Source organism: Periplaneta americana, chromosome 10 (genome assembly GCF_040183065.1).
Source record: "Periplaneta americana isolate PAMFEO1 chromosome 10, P.americana_PAMFEO1_priV1, whole genome shotgun sequence".
NCBI lineage: Eukaryota > Metazoa > Arthropoda > Insecta > Blattodea > Blattidae > Periplaneta > Periplaneta americana.
The window spans coordinates 182,137,607-182,161,615 of NC_091126.1; the positions used below are offsets into that span (position 1 = coordinate 182,137,607).

Sequence of the window (24,009 nt, forward strand, 5' to 3'; positions counted from 1 at the left end):
AATGTAGGGAAGTTCTACATAGAAAAAGTTTTGTGGTTTCTTTGTTCTTTCAAGAGCAAAGAATATAATGGATTAACGAAGAGGAAGGAGAAGCTATTAGAGTCGCGAAACAAAGTAATATTTTAATCACATACTACAAACATAAAACATAGGACCTATATCCACAACCAACTACACTGGCCATTAGGAGCTGTCGTCTAGTGACAATTTCTTTCTATTAATGTTACATTTTTGACCTTGAATGAGCAGCCAAATGTCTCTTTTATTACAAGGAAATTTGTTTTATGCTTTTATGACTTTTATTGTTGTCATATTATACACAATGTATAACAATAAATCAAGTATCCAGGACAGTTAATTGTCAAGTAAAAGTAATTTGTTGTCAGTACACGTGCGCATTGCATTTGTTATTTTCATATTTACTAGGGCTATGTTACACTCAATAACAATTGCAGTTAGAAGATTGTATTTCTTTCTTTCTTTCACTGTAAATATGTCTAAGAGAAAGTAGGCCTATTTGACAAATGCAGATATTGAAATGGCGTTTCAGAAACATCATTTATTTAATAGTTCTAGTAGTCACACTGAAAATGTTATTCAGCAGCCTACAGAGCAAAATATAATAGAAAGAAAGTAGTGAGTCAAAAGAAGAACAAAGTAACGTCTACTTTTTTATTATTATTATTATTATTATTATTATTATTATTATTATTATTATTATTATTATTATTATATCTCCAATGGAGGGTAGTCCTATTTTACAAATGAATGCTAAGGGTGTAGTTTTACACAAAAGGGATACATTGACCGCAACCATAAAGACTAATACCACTTACTTACTGGCTTTTAAGGAAACCGGAGGTTCATTCCCGTCCTCACATAAGTCCGCCATTGGTCCCTATCCTGAGCAAGAGTAATCCAGTCTCTATCATCATATCCCACCTCCCTCAACTCCATTTTAATATTATCTTCCCATCTACGTCTGGCCTCCCCAGAGGTCCTTTTCCCTCCGGCCTCCCAACTGATGCTCTATATGCATTTCTGGATTCACCCATACGTGCTACATGCCCTGCCCATCTCAAAGTCTGGATTTTATGTTCCTAATTATGTCAGGTGAAGAAAACAATGTAGTTCTGTGTTGTGTAACTTTCTCCATTCTCCTGTAACTTCATCCCTCTTAGCACCAAATATTTTCCTAAGCACCTTATTCTCAAACATCCTTAACCTGTGTTCCTCTCTCAAAGTGAGAGTCCAAGTTTCACAACCATAAAGAACAACTGGTAATATAACTGTTTTATAAATTCTAACTTTCAGATTTTTTGACAGCAGACTGGATGATAAAAGCTTCTCAACCGAATAATAACAGGCATTTCCTATATTTATTCTGTGTTTAATTTCCTCCCGAATGTCATTTATATTTGTTACTGTTGCTCCCAGGTATTTGAATTTTTCCACCTCTTCAAAGGATAAATGACCAATTTTTATATTTCCATTTTGTACAATATTCTGGTCACGAGACAATCATATACATTGTCTTTTCGGGATTTACTTCCAAACCTATCTCTTTACTTGCTTCAAGTAAAATTCCCGTATTTTCCCTAATCGTTTGTGGATTTTCTCCTAACATATTCATGTCATCTGCATAGACAAGAAGCTGATGTAACCCGTTCAATTCCAAACCCTCTCTGTTATCCTGGACTTTCCTAATGGCATACTCTAGAGCAAAGTTAAAAAATAAAGGTGATAGTGCATCTCCTTGCTTTAGCCCACAGTGAATTGGAAACGCATCTGATAGAAACTGACATATACAGACTCTGCTGTACATTTCACTGAGACACATTTTAATTAATCGATCTAGTTTCTAGGGAATACCAAATTCAATAATAATATCATATAAAATTTCTCTCTTAACCGAGTCATAGGCCTTTCTGAAATCTATAAATAACTCATGGACTGTACCCTTATACTCCCATTTTTTCTCCATTATCTGTTGAATAAAAAAATATCTGATTCATAGTTGATCTATTACGCCTAAAACCACACTGATGATTCCCAATAATTTCATCTACATATGGAGTTATTCTTATCAAAAGAATATTGGACAAAATTTTGTACGACATCAGCAAAAGTGATATTCCTCCAAAGTTACAACAGTTAGTCTTGTCTCCCTTCTTAAAGATAGGTAAGATTATGGACTCCTTCCATTGTTCTGGTACAATTTCCTTGTCCCAAATAGCAAGTACAAGCTTATAAATTTCGTTAGATAATCCGCTTCCACCCTCTTGATATTAATTCTGCTGAAATTTGATCGATACCTGGAGACATAATTTTTCAGATTTTCCATCACAATTTCGACTTCAGTAACCATAAAGACAAATGGAAAAGAAAAATAAAGTAACCTACACAATGTAAACAAAACACAAGCAATCTGTAATTTAGACATTGCGATTGCAAAGCAAACACCAGGCAATATTTGAGATAAACAGAAAAACAGTCATAACATGCATACATAACACTTCTTAAAAGCCATCCTCTATAACAAAACATTCGGCTTTCCGTACCATACATCATAGCCACAGAACACAATCAAACCATAATTAAGACATTGCGATAACATCAAGCATCTCATAACATAACAAATCAAGCATCCAAACAACACACATACCTCAACATAATAGCCACACTTTTGAAAGTTACAAAGTTGACTTCCAGAAAAATAAATAGGACACTGTTACTCCTACACTGAAGTATGTACATAAGTAACATCTACTTTATCCTTTTGAATAATCACATCACTTTTTAATCTTTTTATAAATAAACTATTTTAACCTTTAACAACAAAGAGAAAATAACAGATTTCTGGTTACCAATTGCATATAAATATTTAGGCCCACTATTCAAAAGCAGAAGTTCAGCATCCAAGTCCAGAGGTAAAAATCGGAATAACTGTTTCTATTTACATGATTATTTGTGTATGGTACATAGTTATGCATTATCACATTACCTGAATGTAGTAAATAAATTTGGATATTTTTAGAAGATTTATTTCTTTTGTATCTGTTGAAAAAATTCATTGCAAAATGAAAATAAATTTAATAAAATTGATATAAAATATTCTTAAGTCATAACGATTACAAAAATATATAATTTACCTAGTTTTACGGCAGAAAGAGTATCAAGAATGTGACCTCCACATTGGCATTAATTGGTGTAACAATAAGCATTGGTATGCAAGTGTTCAAGAAAGCTTTTGACATGGTTAACCATAGGTTACTTCTGGCCAAATTATATGATATAGGAGTCAGAGATGTTGCTCATAATGCCATAAATTATTTGAATCATACTCAAACACAAGAAAACAGGTAACCAAAATTGATCATCATTTCAGTGAAAATGTAAATATTGATATAGGTTATCCTCACGGAACAATTTGACCCTTTTCTGTTTTTAATATATTCATTCATAGTGCTCTGCCCAAGGGCAGGTCTTTCACTGCAAACCCAGCATTCTCCAGTTTTTCCTATTTTCTGCCTTCCTCTTAGTTTCCACATATGATCCATATATCTCAATGTCGTCTATCACCTGATATCTTCTTCTGCCCCGAACTCTTCTCCCATTCATCATTCAGAAGATAGTTTCTTTTCGACCAGTGACCCAACCAATTCCTTTTCCTCTTCCTGATCAGTTTCAGCATCATTCTTTCTTCACCCACTCTTTCCAACACAGCTTCATGTATTATTCTGTCTGTTCATTTCACACACTCCATTCTTCTCCATATCCACATTTCAAATGCTTCTAGTTGTTTCTCTTCATTTCGTCGTAATGTTCATGTTTCTGCCCCATACAATGCTACACTCCACACTAAACACTTCACTAGTATCTTCCTTAGTTCTTTCTCCAGATGTCTTCAGAAGATGCTCCCTTTTCTAGTAAAAGCTCCCTTTGTCATCGCTATTCTCTTTTTGACTTCTTGGCAGCAGCTCATGTTACTGCTTATAGTATACCTTAATTGAAGTTGTCCACTTGCTCTACTGCCCCATTTAGAATACGCAAGTTCACCTTCTTTATTTTTCTTCTTATGACCATGGTCTTTGTCTTGTTTGCATTTATCTTCAGTACTGTTTACAGCTGTCATTTAGCTTCAGTAGCATATCCCTTAGTATCATCTCTTCTGCTATCAACACCATATCATCAGCAAAACTTATGTACTTTAATCTTTTTCCTCCTACTATCATTCCTCCCAGTTCTTCACTAAATTCAAGTAGATGTTGAACAGGGTAGGTGATAAAGGGCATCTTTGATGTACTCCTCTCCCTATTTCACTTCCTTCTAACATTTCTTCACCTATCCTGACTTTTACTAGTTTTATATAAAGGTTACTAAACAGCCTCCTCTCCTTCCAATCCTCGCCAATTTGCTTTAGGATCGCCATCAGTTTATTCCAATCCATTCTGTCAAATGTCTTCTCTATGTCCACAAATACTACATACATTTCTTTATTCTTCTCTAGGTATCTTTCACTGATTGTTCATAGGAATCCAATTGCATCTTTCGTACCTCTCGTATATTATTTATTAAATATTGTTTTGAAAATACACAATCTCACGCCAATGATACAATGGTGATTTTCAGTGGTTTAACTTCGAAAGACATTTATAAATATGCCAATGCAGGTATAAATTTGATTAAAAGATCGCTTGATGCTAATTTGCTGTCTCTAAATATAACTAAAACTAAATTAGCGTATTTTCTATTAATTACCTCTGGATTGCAGAAACTAAGATCACTTTTCCCCTTAAAATTAAATCCATAACTCTATTTGTAGACATCCTACAAGCTGTAAATGCCCTTGCCTGAAAAAAAAATCTGAAGCTGGGAATATTGTTGATCACACTTGAAGTGTGATAGATATATCACCTTCTTTATGTAATAGAATCTGCAAAACAATTTACAAATTTGTAAATCTTTGCCATTACCTACCTATGTCTTACGTTTAGTTTATTTGGCTATAGTTGAATCTGTTATCCAATATGGTATAATTGGATGGGGAGGGGTTACAAAAACTATTCTTCCTTTAATTCTGTTACAGAAAAGGATAACCAAAAGTTGTTTGAAAAGACGTCTGGATTATCCAACAAATTTGATCCAATCCGAATTTTATATTTTTACCACTGACTAAACTTATACTCTTTAATGAAAGTCTATCATAAAAATCGAATGAAATTTGTAGTTCAACCACATGATTAGAATACAAGACGAAATGGCATTTACTTTAGTTGCATCTAAATGCTTCTCCTCTGCTGGTTTACTACAATCCCACAAATTAATATGATAAAACTTTGTCCAGAATTGACTACTTTCAGTACTAAAAATTTTAAATCTAGAATTAAACAACTAATGAGACAGAATTTTCTAATTTATAATATGTATCAGTTATTATAAATCAAGTTTATTTCTTACCTAAGTATATTATTACTCTCAACCTTATCTTTGTTATTACATCAATTATGATTTGCTGCAAAATACACTAATAATAATTTTAATCCATCACCATTTACAACATCCTTTCTTCCACTCTGATATTACGATTATAACTAGTAATATTATTATTAACTTTAGTACCCATTATCATCTTCATGTGGTTCTTATGGTAGTCTATGTGTATGTCACTGTCCTACTCCTCTTAAGAATTTAATCTTGGTATAAGAAACTTAAATTTTAGTTTTAGAAACAAGAGATATGTTATTTTATGAAAATAGAACTGTCCCTAATCACGAGCTATGTTTTATATGTTATTAAATAAATATTACTATTATATAGAAGAGCTGTATGTCAGTAAACCATAAGAGCAACTCACGATTATTGCAGTGGTGGTAGAAGAGTAGTTCACGTTAGTGATGGCAGTAGGCGGTGGTGGACGATAGAAGAGGATACAGTAGTGGTGTTGAGGGTAGAAGAGGTGGTGGTGGCAGTATAAGGAGAGGCAATGGTAGAAGAGGTGGTGGTGGTGATGGTATAAGATGTGAAGGCGATAGAAGATAACGAAGTGGTTTTTTCCCTTGGTTATTTGACGACATTGTATAAACTACTGCGTTATTTTATTGTCGATGGAATTGGTGTTAGCAAGATGGTATTTGGCGAGATGAGGCCGAGGACTCGCCAATAGATCCTTGGAAAAAACCCAAGCAAGTAATCAGTCCAAGCAGGAATTGAATTCGCATCCAAGAGCATCTCTAGAACAGCAGGCAAATGCACTACCACCTGAGCTACACCAGTGTCTCGAATGTGGTGTTAAAGAGTTGGTGGTGGTAGTGGTAATGGCTGGATGACAAGTATATTGTCTTTACGTTTCAGAATTTTAAAATAGGAGTTGATAATTTGCCCTAGACTCAACATGCTTATGATTTGCACACTACAATTGCTATTCCTAAATATTGCTTAGAGACTAGAATGTTTGATTTACGAACGGTGAACAATACTTGAAATGGTCAAGTCCCATTTTTGAGAGTGTATTTAAGTTATATATATGAGATCGAAATTCGGAAACCAAATAAAACTAGGCAGAAAATCTCCATTCATTCACCTACCTCACTTCAACCTCTGGTTTATTATGCCTTTCCACAACTTGAGATGAAAAATTGTCCAAACACATGGCTGCAGTCAAAGTATGTCTAACAGCAGTTAGGTATGGCCGTAGAGTTGCAGCCTGAAACAAAGAAATATTTTGAATTAAAACATTACATACATGGCATGCAAACCCAGCATTTTCTGTCTTTCCTATTTTGTGCCTTCCTCTCAGACTCGGCATATGATCCATATATCTTAATGTCGTCAATCATCTGATATCTTCTGCCTTGAACTCTTCTTCTGTTCATGATTCCTTCCAGTGCATCCTTCAGCAGGCAGTTTCCTCTCAGCCAGTGACCCAACCAATTCCTTTTTCTCTTCCTGATCACTTGTAGCATCATTCTTTCTTCAACTCTTTCAAATACAGCTTCATCTCTTATTCTGTCTGTACATTTCATATCTATATTTCAAATACTTCTAATTGCTTCTCTTCACTTCATCGTTATGTCCATGCTTCTGTCTCATACAATGCCACATTTCACTAGTCTCTTCCTTAGTTATTTTTCCAGAGGTCTGCAGAAGATGCTCCATTTTCTATTAAAAGCTTCCCATGCCATTGCTATCCTCTGACAGCAGCTCATGTTACTGTTTGTAGTACAGACCCAGAAACAAAATTCAGACCACATGAATTTTCCAAGTTCCTGTTATAACTAGACATCGGATTTTTAGGCACTAAAAATTGCAGTTTTAGGCGCCTAAAATAAGCTCAAAATTTGTAAAATTAGGCTCTATTTTAATGAAAATAGGCATTTTAGGCACATCAAGGTATCATACTTATTTCTTTCACTGAAATTTTTAGTTATACACTAAAATACGCACAAAAAAGTATGTATAAACATTAAAAAAGAATACTATATTATATTTATAAACAGAGCTGCACAAATTTAATATACTGAAACTAATGAAATAATGATTATTGATATCAAGATTACTCATTTTAAGTTATTGAAATTCAGTTTCATGCTCAGACTTTATTATAATTATCTGCACAGTACACCACCAGAATTTTTTCTAAATTCTCCACAGTTAACCTTTGCCTTTTGTCACTGAGAATCATTTTGAAAGCAGAAAAACTTCTTTCAACCGAAACTGATGTGAGAGGCGCAAATTTTAAATTAGGTACAATAGAAACATCAATACTTACTGGAACATTTACACTTTCCCCCGATATTACTCTTGATACTTTTTCCAACAATGAAAATCCTACATTCTTATTTAATACGTTGTCCCACTTATTTTTAACTTTTTTCCCAGTTTCGCCCAAAGCAGAATGTATGTTCACTTGAGCTTCCTTTACTATTGCTATTTGGCTACAAAGAGATTGTTTTTCACGTTCTAATTGTTCAATGCTTGCAGGTATGAAAGAAAAGTTTGATGTTATGTAGGCAATATCGTTTTTCACTCGTGAGTCATTCAGACAATCTTTCACTGCTTTCACACACGCTGCACTATCAGTTTCAGGTAATTTATCAATAACTGTGTCCACTTCTTTAAAATACTTAGAATAATACACCACTGACTGAATCCAGGTTCCCCATCGTGTAACAACCGGCTGAGGTGGGAGTGGGATATCTGGAAAGTTCTCTCTGAATATTGAAATCCTGGATGGGGCTTTACAAAAACATTTTTTTGTGTTAGAAATAAACGAATTGACAAGAGGAAATTCATTCCGGATTGTTTCAGAAACCCTGTGAAGGCCATGTGCTAGACAGGTTACATGCGTGAGGTTAGGATAAAATGTTTTAAGAAGTGGAGCTGCAGCAACCATGTATGAGGCAGCATCAGTACAAAACAACAGAACTTTAGAATCGTCTATATTACCTGAGTATAAAGACTGTAAGCCTTTATTTACAAAAGAAGCAATGGCTTGGCTATTCACTTTCGAAAGTTCCTTAACACATACGAGGTGTGGAATCGAAGGTCCATCAGGACTAAGTTTTCCTACTACCATATTTGCTATATACCTATTCATAGGATCTGAGGTTTCAGCCACAGAGACCCATATGTAAGAATCACCTATATCCTCCCGAATGGAAGCTAAAGTTTCACTGTATATTCTGTCTAAGTAATTTTTTCTTAGGGTCGACTCAGATGGGATATTTTGTTTGCAGTATTTTTGTAAAAACTGTCTTAAAACCGGATTTTCAATTGCATTCCAGGGAATGTTAGCAGCAACAAACGCTCTGGTTAAATCAGCATAGAAATTGCTGCTGAGATTGGATGAAGTAGGCTGTGTTAGTAAAGTTTGTTGCAGTTGATTTTTCTGCTGAGCTTTAGCCTTATGAGCAGCTCCTTGCACATGCTGCTTTAGGTGGCACTTCTTTTCTTGCGAAATCTAAAAATGTAAAGTAAACTGAATTAAAATAAAATCCTAATTGTTGTATTGCCGTATTTCTATCACAAAGTTAGTGGGTTCGAACAATCAAAATTTTAATGACCTACAAATACTTTAACTATCGGAATTTAAAAGGTTAAAGTGTAGTGGCCTTAAAAAGAATTATACCTCAGGATAGCTCAGTCAATGTATAAATATTATAGGCCTACTCATTAAAATTAATAGAATTTATATATTTCAACTATTGTTACATACCTGTTTGCTACAAATCTTGCAGAATATTATTTTTCCATCATAAGTGAATTCTGAATATTCTGTTAGCAATTGCCGGATCAATGTAGATTTTGCACTTATATTTTTCGGCATTATCGCGTTAAACTTCACAGGAAAATGTCCTACCGCTCAAAACTTCTCAACACAAATAAGGTGAGGGAAAGAGCAACTGTTAACGAGCATTCAAATGAACCGTTGTTATTGAGATTCAATTGGACAAAAATACAAAGTTCCACTTATTGTTGCATTTCCTGGTAGTGTTAACACTAGGAGGGCCATTCTTTTAAATATTTTGTAACGGTTTACCCTACTAATTCGCAGTTTTACGACTTTTCATAAATATTTCAAAAACACTCTTTCTCCAAAAATTGTGATTTTATGACACTCTGAAGGGCAGTACAGCTAATCGGTTTCAGACCGAAAACAGTCATTTTTATAGTATAGTATATCTCTGAATCGGTAGCAGCACATGTTGTGATTGTTGCCTGCTTCAAAACTAAGGTTGGTTCTTTGTCGGCATTTATGCCTCCAAACATGTTAAATTCGGTGAAATCTATTGTGAATGTCGTGAGATTCAAAACATTTTGTTTCCTTTATCAATGGTTTCATGGCCGGTGTGAAGCAAACTTTCCACTTTTTAAATGCCTTAAATTTCGCAGTGAATGCATGTATAAATTATAAAACGTAAGAGTAAAATGCGAAACTTTACAGTGAGTTAGGCATTTTTAGGCGAATATTAACAAATTAGGCTCTAATAACCGTTTTAGGGCATTTTAGGGCACTATAAAACTCTTTGAATACCTTTCAATTTCCATGAAACACAAATATTAATAATTATTTTTACTTTTCTCCTAAAGAAACAAAATAGGCATTTGCCCTAGAATCCGATGTCTGGTTATAACATACTGCACATGCTCAGTGCACATTCCAAGTACTTGAAGCTGTCCACTTGCTCTACTGCCTCATTTACTTTCTCTAATTTTCTTCCAACAACCATGGTCTTCGTCTTGTTTGCATTTATCTTCAACCCAGCTTGCATTTAGCTCCAGTAGCATATTCCTTAGTATCATCTCTTCTTCTGCTAACAATGCCATATAATCAGCAAATCTTATGCAATTTATTCTTCTTCCTCCTACTATCAACCCTCCCATGTTCTGAAAACAGTTCTTCACTAAATTCTCCAAGTAGATGTTAAACAGGGTAGGTGATAAAGAGCATTCTTGTCATACTCCTTTCCCTATTTCACTTCCTTCAGACATTTTTTCTCCTAGCCTGATTTTGATTCGTTGTTTCATATAAAGAGTACTGAATAGCCTCCTCTCTTTCCAATCCACATTTATTTTCTTCAGGATTCCCACCAGTTTATTATTATCATTATCATCGTTATGATCAGGGCTGGCAATTGGCTTTTGTATGAGTAAATGAAATCATGTTTGTTCCCTTGTACTCAGGACTGCTACCCCTCTCTAATGTAGCAGGGGTGAAACATGTACTACGTATCTCCATGGATGTTGCAAAGTGCAAACCTGAAATTGAGTTTAACGATGACTGGAAATTGTTATTCTTTCTTTAAAGAATCGAAGTAGGGAGATGGACAGTGTCTTATTTGTAAAAACATGTCAGGTGCAGGAAATATAATTTAAAGCAGCATTGTGATGTGTTCCATGTTCAAAAATATAAAGACATCGTTAGTGATGAAAGGATGAATTTACTCACTGTACTAAGTGAGGAAGCGAGGCTAAGTGGTATTATTTCAATTTGTATTTAATGTGTTTAACAATCTGAAGTTCGATCCTGAAGCATAATATCGAGAACGAAAAGAATGAAGCCAAGTGTGACGGATTGCACTCCATAGGTTAAGAGCTGTAGAAAGACTTGCTGTATCAAAGTCCATTACACCATCCATTGAAAACATTATTAAAAGAGAGGGGGGAAAAAACAAATCTAAGACCTTTACAAATCTGTTTTTTTTTGGGGGGGGGGGGCAATAATATATATTATTTTGTATTCTGATTTTCAAAAGTATTGGCGTGTATGAAATTTATGCATTCGTTTCTGACAAGAAATTTAACGGAAGAACTGTGATTTGTTTTCTATAATTTTATTATTATGATTATTATTATACTATAATTTAATACAGGTAGAATAAACATAATTAGTCACTGTTAATTTAGTTTGTCACTCTAGTTACTGCTTAAAGCGCAAAGGATGGCATGGTTTGGCCATATCAATCGTATGAACGAAGGTAAAACAGTTAAGAAAATATATAAATGGAACCCCATCAGTAAGTTAAAAGAGCAAAAGGAAGACCAACAAGTAGATGAAAGGAAAACATAACCAACGATTTGAAAACACTGAATGTAAAGAATTGGTCAAATCTTGTTCAAAACAGAAAACAATGGTGTAAATTAATTGAGAAGGTCAAAACTTCGACGAAGTTGTAGCATCTGCTGAAGAAGAAGAGTTACTGCTTATTTTATTAGTTACAATTTATTTTCAATCACACAAGCAGTGGTACTACTGATTGGGAATAAGCATTACCTTCCACCGCCATGCCACTAATGTACTGCACAACTGTACAGCCCTAGGGCACGTCACCACACAGCACTGCAGATACCTGTGTTCCCGTATGGGCACGCTCCAGTTTTGTATTCCCAAAGCGGAGAGTACTCCTTGCTGGCCCTGGTTATCATCATTATTATCATTACCGTCATTATAATTATTATTATTATTATCATCATAATTATCGTAATTATTATTATTAATTGGTCCATACAGAAAGGGCCTCAGTCACGATTTTGCAGATTCCTGCTCCTGGAGTAATCACCAACTTGCTATGATGAAAGGAACTCAGTCTCATGCTAACCAACGCATCAGTCTCACACGTCCATGGATTAAGGGGACTCAGTCCATGCCTGAGGCCCTTTCTATATATTGTATCATTGGCAACACTGCAGACAGATGACTCACAATATGTGTTTCTTTCTTGTTCCTGCCGAAACTCACCTGATCTTATCTTAGTACCTACTGTTTGTCTTCCGTTAGTGAAAGGTCCATATTATAGTGTACCTTTACAATGAAGGGCAATGCAAGAAAGGACTTAATGAGGTGTGCTCTTTTCTTCTCGACTATATTAATAATGGTATTCATTCAGAAGTGGATGAATTACATCTGTTCTCGGACAACTGAGGGGGGCAGAATAAAAATCACGACTTGGCTAGAATGCTCCTTACCGTGATAGAGTACTACTTCCCTGTTAGGGGTCATTCAGTTCTCCCTTGCGACAGAAACTTCGGGCTCATAAAACGAGCTCCAAAGAAGCATGACCGACTTTAGAGTATACATCAGATATCACAAATTATTGTAACCAGTAGCAAAATATGTAATAACTTTCTCGTCAAGGAGGTGGAGACATCAGAGATCTTTGATTTTAAAACATCATGGCAAACCATCTACAAGAAGACTTGCCTATTACAGGAAACTGCGAAGAGAAGCTTGCATTTCTAGAGACCAGAAAATGCAATTGAGCATTAGCACATTCATACATTTCACCTATGAAGCCCAATTGTCTAGCTGCATTGTTTCAAATGTCTCAGCCTGTTCAATCTACAAGCCTTGCATAGCCGGTAGGATATGTCCCAATGAAATTAACTATGTTGAGTAACGTAAAAAACTGTATAGATACATAACTGAGGAGGATAACGAATTTTAGCAAGAGATTTGTGACTTGTCAGTGCATGAACATGCGGAAGACTAGTGAATATCCGCAGTATGTTTATTAACATCAGTGGGAAGTTTTGCGTTACTAATAACTTAGTTTGCATAATATTAATTATGTGATTTTCAGATTATTTGAAACAATACCAAATGAAGGGTACACGGGAATAACGAACAAGGTCCATCAAAAATCGAAATTGAGTTAATAGTGCCATCTGATAGTAGAAGGGGAGTACTTTCATGTGGCTGCATTGGTTTTATGTAAGAATTAAAATTGTCCTCAGTATTCTGCGTTAAAGTTTCTGTATACTTTGGAAGAATGAACAATGTCACATCCATCCCAAGAAAGAACGAACAATGTCCATTTTAAACACAGAACTAATGCAGACAGCCGTTACAAACTTGATCTTAGAGCCATAGCACATTGCTGGTTAGTTTATTTTTACATATGCCAATACGATCTGTATTATACACATAATAATATTATTAAATGACTGTATGATGTTTAGCTGTTATTCCACGTGACAATAAATTATATTAATTTTCATTAGAACTACTTGTGAGCATAATACAAACAGCTGTACTATTCCAGTGTTCAGATGTCAGTGGTAGGGTATTGATTATTTCCTTTATTATACTTTTATGGTACATATTGTAGTGTTTGTGGTTAGTGCAATTTATTTTTATAATGTATGACGTTAGAGAAAATGAATTATCCGGACCCATTCCACGTTCTGTAAATTCAAGGAAAAGAAAAGTTACAGGAAGTGTTACAGATGCATAAAATAATTCGTGCTGAGTCATATTATGGGAGAAGACTGTAAATGTTCCGTGTTTTCAGAAAATAAGCCAAAGTGAAAGAAGAGATCTTATTAAACATTTCAATGAATTAGCATCATATGACACTCAAAATGCTCACCTCTCAGGACTAATTTTGGTACTTCCTGTGCAAAGAAGAAGATCCAGGAAAAACACACGCCGAAGCTGATTTCCATAATTTTTCTTACAGATATAAAATGCGAATAAACAAAGATGGGCAAAATACTGATGTTCCCGTTTGCTATAAAAGCATTTATTGCTCTACATGGAATAACAGACAGACGTTTAGTCACTTTGAAAATGTCATTGGCTACTACTGGAAAAGCCCATACAGAAACAAGAGTTAAACATGGAAACAGGCCTCACCAAATGAAAGGAGAGATTTTATCTAAAATTTGTCAGCACATTCAATCACTTAGAGGTCAGAAAGTCCACTAATCTCGTCACGATAGCCGAAGGTCGTATCTTCCAGAGAACTTGAATATTTCTAAGCTGCTTAAGTTACACTTAGAAAAATTTCCTGCGAACTCTATGTCTTACGAGCAATACAGAGTAATTTTTGTCACTAAATACAACATTAGCTGACATTTCACACATTAAATCAGAAATTTCCAATGAAAAAGATGCAAGTAAATTAGATAATTTTGAGAAGGAGAAACAAAATTTGATTTGGAAGAATGAATTGCACAAGAGAAAAGGACAGAAATTTTATGAAGTAAAATGGGCTGCACATCTAAAATCCAGGAAGTAAGAGTATAAAGAAGCTACTGCATGGATTTCCAAAAGAATTACCAGTTCCAAACTTTTGAACTATTGAGGGCTATTATCGTCGACAGCTGCCCTTTTATTCTTGTAACATACATACGCTGTCAACAGGAAGACATGTATGACCAAAATATTTAAAGTAAAGGCTCTGATGAAGTTTGCTCTAAGATATGGCACCACTGTATGAATATTGTACCAAGCTGCGTTAGTGAACTCCGTATTTTCCACGATTCTTGTTCCGGACCAAATTGGAACTTTACGGTATTTAGATTTTGTCATTATGTAGTACATACTAAGAAGAGATTGATGCTCAGTGGATCAGATTTCCCACTCGAGGCTACTCGTACCTGGAATGTGACAAAAACATGGGACTTGTCAATCAGAGAGCAAGGTGTGAAGTACCCGATGACTGGAGGCAAGAGATTGCGAATTCTAGGAGGAAACCAAACTATTCATCATTGTAAACTGTAAACAGCTACAAGGCAATGTACAAAGAATTACAAATTTTGAAAAATGTTTGTTCTCCAACTGCTAGAGAATATTTCAGTCTTCCTCCCACCAATGACGAGTCACAAGAAGTCAATAACAGTGAATGAGACGATTTTATAGTTCAATCTATTCATTCACAATGGAAAATTCAGTGCAATCAGATTAGTTTGTAGATTTGTTTTTCAATAATTGTTTGGAACAATGAACACTCAAAGATAAAAATATTTATAATGGATCAACAATATTTATAACCTTTAAAAAGAATACCCTACACGAAAGTAAACATGCGCTACATTGTTTGAAAATATTATGCCTGATTCCATTCCCAACAAATATTCAATTAAATTGTGACATTGTTCATTCTTCCCGTTTATAAAACGTAGCAAAGTAGACTTTTTGCAGTTTTGCATTGTTGTAATTCATAAAATCAAAACAATATTTTGTCACATATTTGCTTTATAATGGTACATTCTTGTGTGATAAAAAATAACAATAAGTTAACAATAAACTATACGTTTCAAGTCCTCAAACTTTAAATTTCATTTATCTCAAAATTATTCTGAATGGACCTTGTTCGTTATTCCCGTGTACCCTTCAAATGTAAACATTTACAAAATAATAGGGCAATACTGCTTTATTTTGAAAGAAGTGCTGTTATGTGATCAGTAATCTAGATTTTTGAGAAATTTCTAGCAACACAAGGACTTTTAATAAATTGCATTTGTACTGATTTATAATATTTATGATCCACTTTTGTTACCTCAACATAGAATTTTTGTTTACTTGTACAAACAAAGGAACAAATAAATTATTTCAAGAAAATATAACAGCACTCAGAAAGGGACTAAGTCCAGCTCATTCATTTAATTTTATAAAGAGGGAGAACATTCTAATATCACGTTGTGTCATGAAATAACATTGAGAATGTTGGACACTATAATACGAGACTGTTTTCTGTCATTAGAGAGGGAGGCAAAAGAAGTTAAACAATTTTCTTCATTTTTCTCAAAAGTAAGGTACTTGGACTAAGGCCCTTTTTGTATGTACCACTTCTATTATTATTATTATTATTATTATTATTATTATTATTATTATTATTATTGTGGTAGTGGTGGTTGCAAGAATCAAATGCAATGCATGTTTTTTAGTCCTCAAACTTCGGAAGTAATTACGAATCTTCAAGGAAAAACTCAACGCAGACTGAAACATTTCAAATGCCAAACCAATTACTATTAACTATGGTGTCTTGCATGGTTCTCCTTCATCTTCAACTTTGTACAATATTAGCACTAATCATATTTTAGACGAGCTCTCAGAAGAACCAGCAACTAAGCTTTATTGTTACTCACTGCTTCCAGACTAACTATGAGTTTTGCTGGTGACTTGATCATCACAGGACCAAAAAGTAAACTAACTAGAAAGGTTATAAACCGATTTGAAGAAATTGGCCTCAAAATAAACATTTCTAAATCAACAGTCTCGTCAATTTTAAAAGGAACATTACATGCAAACAACTTGTTCATATGCCTGGATATGAAATACAAGCTCGTGGTGCCAGAGAAAGGATATCTAGGTGTAAACTTCTGAGATCAGCTGATATTTGATTCCCACCATACACTTAATGTATTACGGGAAAAATACTAAGTTCCTAAAAAAAAACTGTAACATCTATGTTAATCAAATTAGGCCTTCCAGGTCATAATGTCAAAGAGAAAATGTCAGCGTCCAAAAATGAAATAGGCCAGGAATAAAAATCCAAGGGTAAATTGTCCAATGCAAAATGTCCAAAAGTAAATGGCCCAATGCAATTAATCTCAAATAATGTACTTTGGAATTCATGTATTGTATATTTATAATTACATAGTTCTAATCTTGTGGTTGGTCAACAGATGTTTGCTTTAATATGATACAATATCGCACAGAGATATTGCTTTACATTGCTGGCATCTTTCTATACAATGTTTTCAATGAGAGTTTGGTTTGTGAGATATTTCTTTTTACAGGCTGCCTCACGTTTTTAGTGTCATGCTGTTCCCCTTGCAAGTGGTGAATGAATCACCATATGTTGACGTGATGAGTCATAACCATTTTTTGGAAATTCGAATGAAACCCCCTCAACTAAATTGTTTGTTCTTTGTTAACTTGCAATATATAGCCCCATAGACATTACACATCTCTGGAGGGAATCTGGGAGGAACAGGTCTTCTGTGATCGCATCCTGTATGTCCTGTCATATACAGTGCGTTCGTAGCTTGGCCAGAACGTTCCGCAGTGGCTTTGGACTGGGTGAAGATTGACACGCCTGCCGCCAGAGTAGTGCTGTAGCTACCGTTGACACGCCAGTCAGTCGAGTTGGATCCGTCGTAAAGGAAAGACGTCTGTGTGCATGTTGTGAGAAAATTGTGTTGTCTCATGGTGATAAAGTGTCTATTAATAATGCTTCAGTACACTTTAGAACAACGTATTTTTCTCTATTATGCGTATGTGAAATACTCTTCTGCAAGAAGGTGTCGAAGAGAATTCGAACATCGGTTTGCAGGTGTTCGAATTCCTAGCAGGTCAACTATTCATGACCTTGTCAATAAAGTCAGATGTACAGGAGCTTTTTTTAACAAGAAACGTGTTCAACAATGCCGTGTACTGACAGAAGAGAAGCTTGAAGAAGTAGGGGCCTGGTTAGAGCACTCACCCTGCAAATCACTGCGACGTTTAGCACAAGAGGTTAACATTTCCAAGACGTCAGCTTTTGTGGCAATGAAACTTCTGAAACTTAAGCCGTACAGGGTAACTGTAGTTCATGCTTTACAACCACAAGATCCTGTAAGTAGGGTTGATTATTGCAATTGGTTTGTGCAGCCCATTCATAATGGCGACATGGACCCACTTTTAATGTTCTTCACTGATGAAGCGTGGTTTCATCTTCACGGCCATGTTTCTACTCAGAATAATAGCTGATACTGGACTACCGAAAATCCCCATATTATTCATAAAGTTCCTCACCATGCTGCAAAGGTTGGGGTTTGGTGCGCAGTGAGTGCGAGTAGAATTATTGGTCCCATATTTTTCGACACAACAGTTAATTCACACGTTTAAGTAGCTTCAATTTTAAATAATTTTTTTTTCCGCAACTAACAAGAAATGAACGACTGAGTGGCTGGTTTCAGCAGGATTCAGCTACAGCGCACACCGCTGCGAATTCTATGCATGAATTGCGAAGTGTGTTTGGTGACAGAATAATTAGTCGAGGATTGTGGCCATCTCGTTCCCCTGACCTATATCCATGCGATTTTTATTTATGGGGAACGTTAAAGAATAAATTGTACGCATCAAATCCGCACACGTTACAAGAATTGAAGGACAACATCATGAGAGAAATACAGGCAATCAGTCAACATGAACTTTTGAGAGTGAACAGAATTGTTTTAGAAGATATAGGGAATGTGTTCGAGTTGAAGGTCATCACTTTCAACATCTGTCGTGATGCAGGTAAGCCTAATGTTAGTAGAGTAGTTAGTGTTCCGTACCCATGACTTGCCAGTCGTTTACGTGTAACTCTGGCGGCAGTCCAAGGCCGCCATGGAACGGCCCGGCTGAGCTACGAACGCACTGTATTTATATTTCACACAATCTCCAAACTCTATAAAGTCATCTTGTACATCATCATACAGCATATTGTATGTCGTCATCCAAGGGAATGAATGAGATTGCCATGAATATCTTGCTCCAAGTTCCTTGATATCTAAAAATCTTGCTCTCAGGCCTAAGCTCAATATTTTTCGGTATAGTTCCTTGTGAAATGGAAAAGGCATCCTCTTATTGAAGAATTCGGAAAGTTGTACTGTACAGCAATCATGTCCATACTCACACTGCCAGGGTTTAGTCTAATGACTGCAGACTAGAGGTTGTCATAAATCACTGAATACATTTCTTCTTGCCATTAAACAAAATAAAAATGGAATCATTATATTATAAACTTCAGCATGTATAATGCAAATCTAGCTTTCAGGTAAAACTCCCTGTGAAGCAGACTTGAATAATTTCAAGAGAAAAATTGTTCCAGGACCAGGTATCGATCCCGGGACCTTTGGCTGAACGCACCACCACTCTACCGACTGAGCTACTCAGGAACTTCACCCGACACTGTCTCAATTTTTCCCTTTATATCCACGTAACTCGAGTGGGATGAAAAGATGCCAGAACCCACATCGAGTAACTTGAAATTGTGCTTTTCTGTTAACGTACCTACAGAGAGCTTTACCTGAAAGTTAGATTTGCATAATATATACGTTACTGTGAAGAAAGTACAATGATAATAATTAGAGGTGACAAGGACTGTCCAAGACTGTTGTTTTTGGTGACATTCTTGCTAACAGAAGTCTGGAACTTTCTCTACTTAAACGCCATTTCTACTGATTTTCAATTACAGAAAAGTCATAATTCTTTGCCAATAATTAGTTTTAAAGATTTACCAGTGTTAGCAAATTAAACTATAACAGTCTTATGACTTTTTTCATCCACATACTTGTGCAAGAAGTCTCTTTCTTCATAACATTGTCTAGAAAATAAATCCAGAAATAGACTTTGTGCTGAAAGTGATATCAGATTTGCTGTAACATTTTTAGTTCCTGATGTCAAAGCTCTGTGCTATCGAAATTAAGCTAATTTCAAATGAATAGGTAAGTAACTTGATAATAAAAACGTTTAGGTTAAGAGAGAAGTTTAAAATATTGAAGCTACACTGCAACTTATGACTGCATGTAATTCTGTCACTTAATTACTTACTTAAAAACGGCTTTTAAAGAACACAGAGATTCACTGCCGCACTCACATAAGACCGCCATCGATCCCTAGCCTGTGCAAGATTAATCCAGTCTCTATCATCATATCCCACCTCCCTCAAATCCATTTTAATATCCTCCCATCTACGTCTCGGCCTCCCCAAAGGTCTTTTTCCTTCCGGCCTCTCAACTAGCACTCTATATGCATTTCTAGATTCGCCCATACGTGCTACATTCCTTGCCCATCTCAAACGTCTGGATCTACATGAAATATTTCCATAATATCAATAAAATAAATCTCAGTGTGTGCTGAACATCAACAATGTGACTTTAAAGGTATCAAAATGCGCTATTGTACACACCAGCAAAAATAGTGGAACACTTCACATTTTTATAAAAATCTTAATTTATTACAATAAAAAAATATTTCCCTTCAAATATTTATGACAATGTTATGAAAACAACATAACTGATTATAATAAATACCGAAACATTATTACCAACATGCATGTAACTCACAATTGTCTGTAACTTTCGAAAATTTTGAAATTTACTTCACATTACGATTTTCTCAATTTAAGGCCAATGAAAACAAAGTTAATGTTTACACTGCACCTCTTGACATCACTAAGCACTAAAAACGGGTATTTACACCCCTGGCGTGTATGACAGCCTGTAAGCATTAAGGCAAACTGCCCACTAACCGTTGGAGGGTCTCTTGGGGCATGAGATCCCACTCCTCCAGCAATGTTACCCTCAGCTGCGCCAAGGTGTTGCTGTCTCACCGATGGACATTCCTTCTGAGCATGCTCAATAGGATTTATGTCGGGACTACGAGCTGACAAACTTCCTGTAGGTACTGCACAACACAACGAGCAGTATGTGCATGAATATAAAGTTCTGGCCAATGAAAGGTGCAAAGGGCATCACAAGGATCTCTTCGATGTAGCTTTGTGCATTGAGGGACCCGTGATCGACAAACACGAGCTCAGTGCAGTCCACATCATTACTGAGCCACCCCTAAACAGAGTCCTCGAGGATAATGCAACGGACAAGTACCTCTCTCCGGGCAATCTCCACACCCTTTCTCGTCCATCAGCAGACCTCAGGTTAGAGTGGCTGTCATCAGTGAAGAGGCCAGAGGCCCACTGCTCTGGAGTGCAGGCTACCACGTAATTTAGTAAATAAACAAAAAATAAATTTCCTGAATATGATTCAGGAGAACGGTCACAAGACACTTGGATGCTTCACACTCATTTAATTACTAATTTTAATCTTACATAGTAGCAAAGCAACTCAAGCACAAAACATGCACCCTGTTTTAATACTGGTACTTCAACTACTGAGAAATGGTATAACTTTGCAAATATATCAAGAAAAATAAATAAGAGAATTTTCGCAAGGTTGAGGATCAGTGATGGGTTAGGTTTCGTTTCTTTAGGTTTTTGGGTATGCCTTCCATCCACACTTTTTTATAAATAGGTACACTAACAGAAGTATCTCTGTACAAGAGTGCTGCCAAAGTTAGCCATGATTTATTTACCTACTTGACTTCTAGTTGAGTTATTCATACCAACAGCAAAAGAAAAATCGAGGGGCTACAACAATTTGGGTCCTGAAATCAACTAATTCGTCTTCAATCATTTTGCCTGAACATTCACACAATCTCACGTGGCATCATAAGCACGCCATATTTACAACTGAATGGCTCTTGAAATGAATGCATTTCCACCAATTCTATGTAGTAGCATTGCAAACATATGAATTCATTCCACTGTCCTTCGAAGAAAACCACAGGACCTTAAATACGTGTATAAGATTAGCGTTGCATTCAATTTACCCACTGAAAATTTGCCTTCCTTTAGTAGCTTTGCTGTACACAATTACCAAAATAGATTTACCTAGACCGAAGAAAGGAATGGTTCCCCGCATAATGCAACAACAATTTTTACGCCTTTCAAAATCTGCTATTATAAATTCTATAAAATTGAATGAAACTATAATCCCATTCAGTCCCTCTGTTAAATATCTAGGCGTCTACATGGACGAGAGCCTCAAGTGGAATGTCCAAGTCACACACACACATGCAAGACCGTCTTCTCCATCCTTCATTCATTAAATTGCCTGAAAAATTTTCTACCCTTTCAATTAAAAATAATTCTCATACAAACATTGGTGCTGCCACATTTTGACTATTGCAACATTCTACTAACAGATTTAAATTCTAACTTAGCCCAAAGATTGCAGCGGGTTCATAATGACTGCTTACGTTTCATTTGCAACATCCGCAAATACAACATTACACCTGCCCTTGAAACGCTCCAATGGGTAAGATTACAGGACCGAAGATATACCCGTTCACTAATTTTCCTATATCGCATCATCAATACTTCTTCGCCTAACTATCTCTTGGTGCGTTTTAATTTCTTGTTCTCTTATCACAACCTGGGTACTCGTTCTAAAAATGACCCTTTATTATCTATGCCTTGCCATAAAACAGCTCACTATTCTTCCTCTTTCACAGTATCAGCAATTCGTTTCTGGAACTCCCTACCCAGCTCTCTCAGGAACTGTCGAACAACATTGCAATTTAAAAATAAATTGTTTAAACAGGTGACCAGTATTCATATTTAATTCTCCTTTGTGTGTATATGTGTACATATACGTAATTTTCCTCAGTGTTATATAGTTATAATTTATTTTGAATTTGTTATTCTTGTAATTTGTAATATTGGTTCACTTACCGCTTGTATATTCATTGAATGTAACTTCGAGTCTTGTATTATTTTGTAATTATTATTTAGTATGTTTGCATTAATTTACTCAACTTGTGCTTGTATAACTGTATAAATTTGTTATTAGTGTTCTTTAAATATTAGTAAAATTGTATCAGGTTCTTTTGTTTCTGGCAAAGTGGAAGAGAAGGCCTGATGGCCTTAACTTCGCCAGAATAAATAAATAATTATTATTATTGAAAAAAAAACATACCATTGAGTTACATGATGTGAAAATGAAAGAGAAAATAAGAACCAAAGGTATTTTGGGCGGCTTGGATGGGTATATAGCACTTAATACATCGTGTCTGCAGAGTGGAGCCCTACTATTTTGAGGTGATTTTCAATTAATTAACATATACACTTTTTGCTATAGGTACACAAATAGTTATTTCTGTATGTTTTTTCTCCCACTTTTTCTGCGTAGTGGAAGGGAAAATTCACCCCTTATCCTTAATGTAACAGTCTTGATAAACTTAGTAACCTTCATATCAGAAAATGTCACGTTAAAGTTGACATCCCAATATACGTTACGAAAGTAAGCTTTACCGGTTTATCTTTTAAAACTGAATTGTTACTTATGTTCTGGAAATATAGTTTTGAAACTCTGGAGAAGAAATCTATGGAAATTGGAATGAGAATCGACAATAGTAACAAAAGTGAAAATGTACGAATGAAAATATTACATTTTTCCCAACATCTTTAATAAAGAAATTTTATTTTTGAGGTTTGGAAGTAGTATATTTTATTCCACAAATCGTTCTTAATCAGCTACATAAAATTACATGCAGTAAGTACCGGTGCATAAGTTATACGCGAAGTTTATATATATTGTAAGCCTTAAAACGTTTTCTATTCCGGTATACCGATATCCTATGCATGGCTTGAATTACTATCACTATGACTTAAGTGAAATACAAATTACTTAAATGATATGCCCCTCCCAAACCACATTACAAATATTCTGAAACATCTAATTTAACAGTGCAGTAGGAAGAAAGATACGCAATTTTACTTACCATGTTTTAAACAATCGGTAACTGTCAAAATGCCAGAACAATACATAAACACTCACACATGTAAAAATTATTGGCACTTTCGTAATATATATCTAGTCTTATTACTCCACCATATAAGTGTGGGCGCGTCCACTGCGGTATTACCAACCGATGCAATAAAATATAGTAATTCAACCAACGAGCTAGAAATTGAGTAGCGTCCACATCTGTATCAGCGCTCTTAGTGATACCCTAGATAATATATGTAACAGATAACTCCTCCCTACGTTAAAATCGGCAGCACTTTGAAGAGAACAACCGCCAAGATCGCCACCCGTCCGCCATAAAGGAACACGAGATGGCAGGACAGTCGCTAATGCAATTCAAAAGGGAATTATAACGTAACTCCTTATGTAACAACTAGATGGCAGCGT

At 35.4% G+C, this 24,009-nt stretch overlaps 1 protein-coding gene across 1 annotated transcript in view; it reads right to left on the reverse strand.

The window, feature by feature from the left end:
• Arpc4 (Actin-related protein 2/3 complex, subunit 4) overlaps positions 1–23,797 on the reverse strand; it is a 42,507-nt gene extending 18,710 nt beyond the window's left edge. Inside the window, exons 1-2 of the mRNA XM_069838563.1 lie at positions 23,597–23,797; positions 6,588–6,706 (exon numbers count right to left, since the gene is read on the reverse strand). Coding sequence (XP_069694664.1) covers positions 6,588–6,706; positions 23,597–23,599 — 122 coding nt within the window. The 5' untranslated portion in view covers positions 23,600–23,797. The remainder of the gene's footprint in view (positions 1–6,587; positions 6,707–23,596) is intronic.
• Positions 23,798–24,009: the final 212 nt, after the last annotated feature.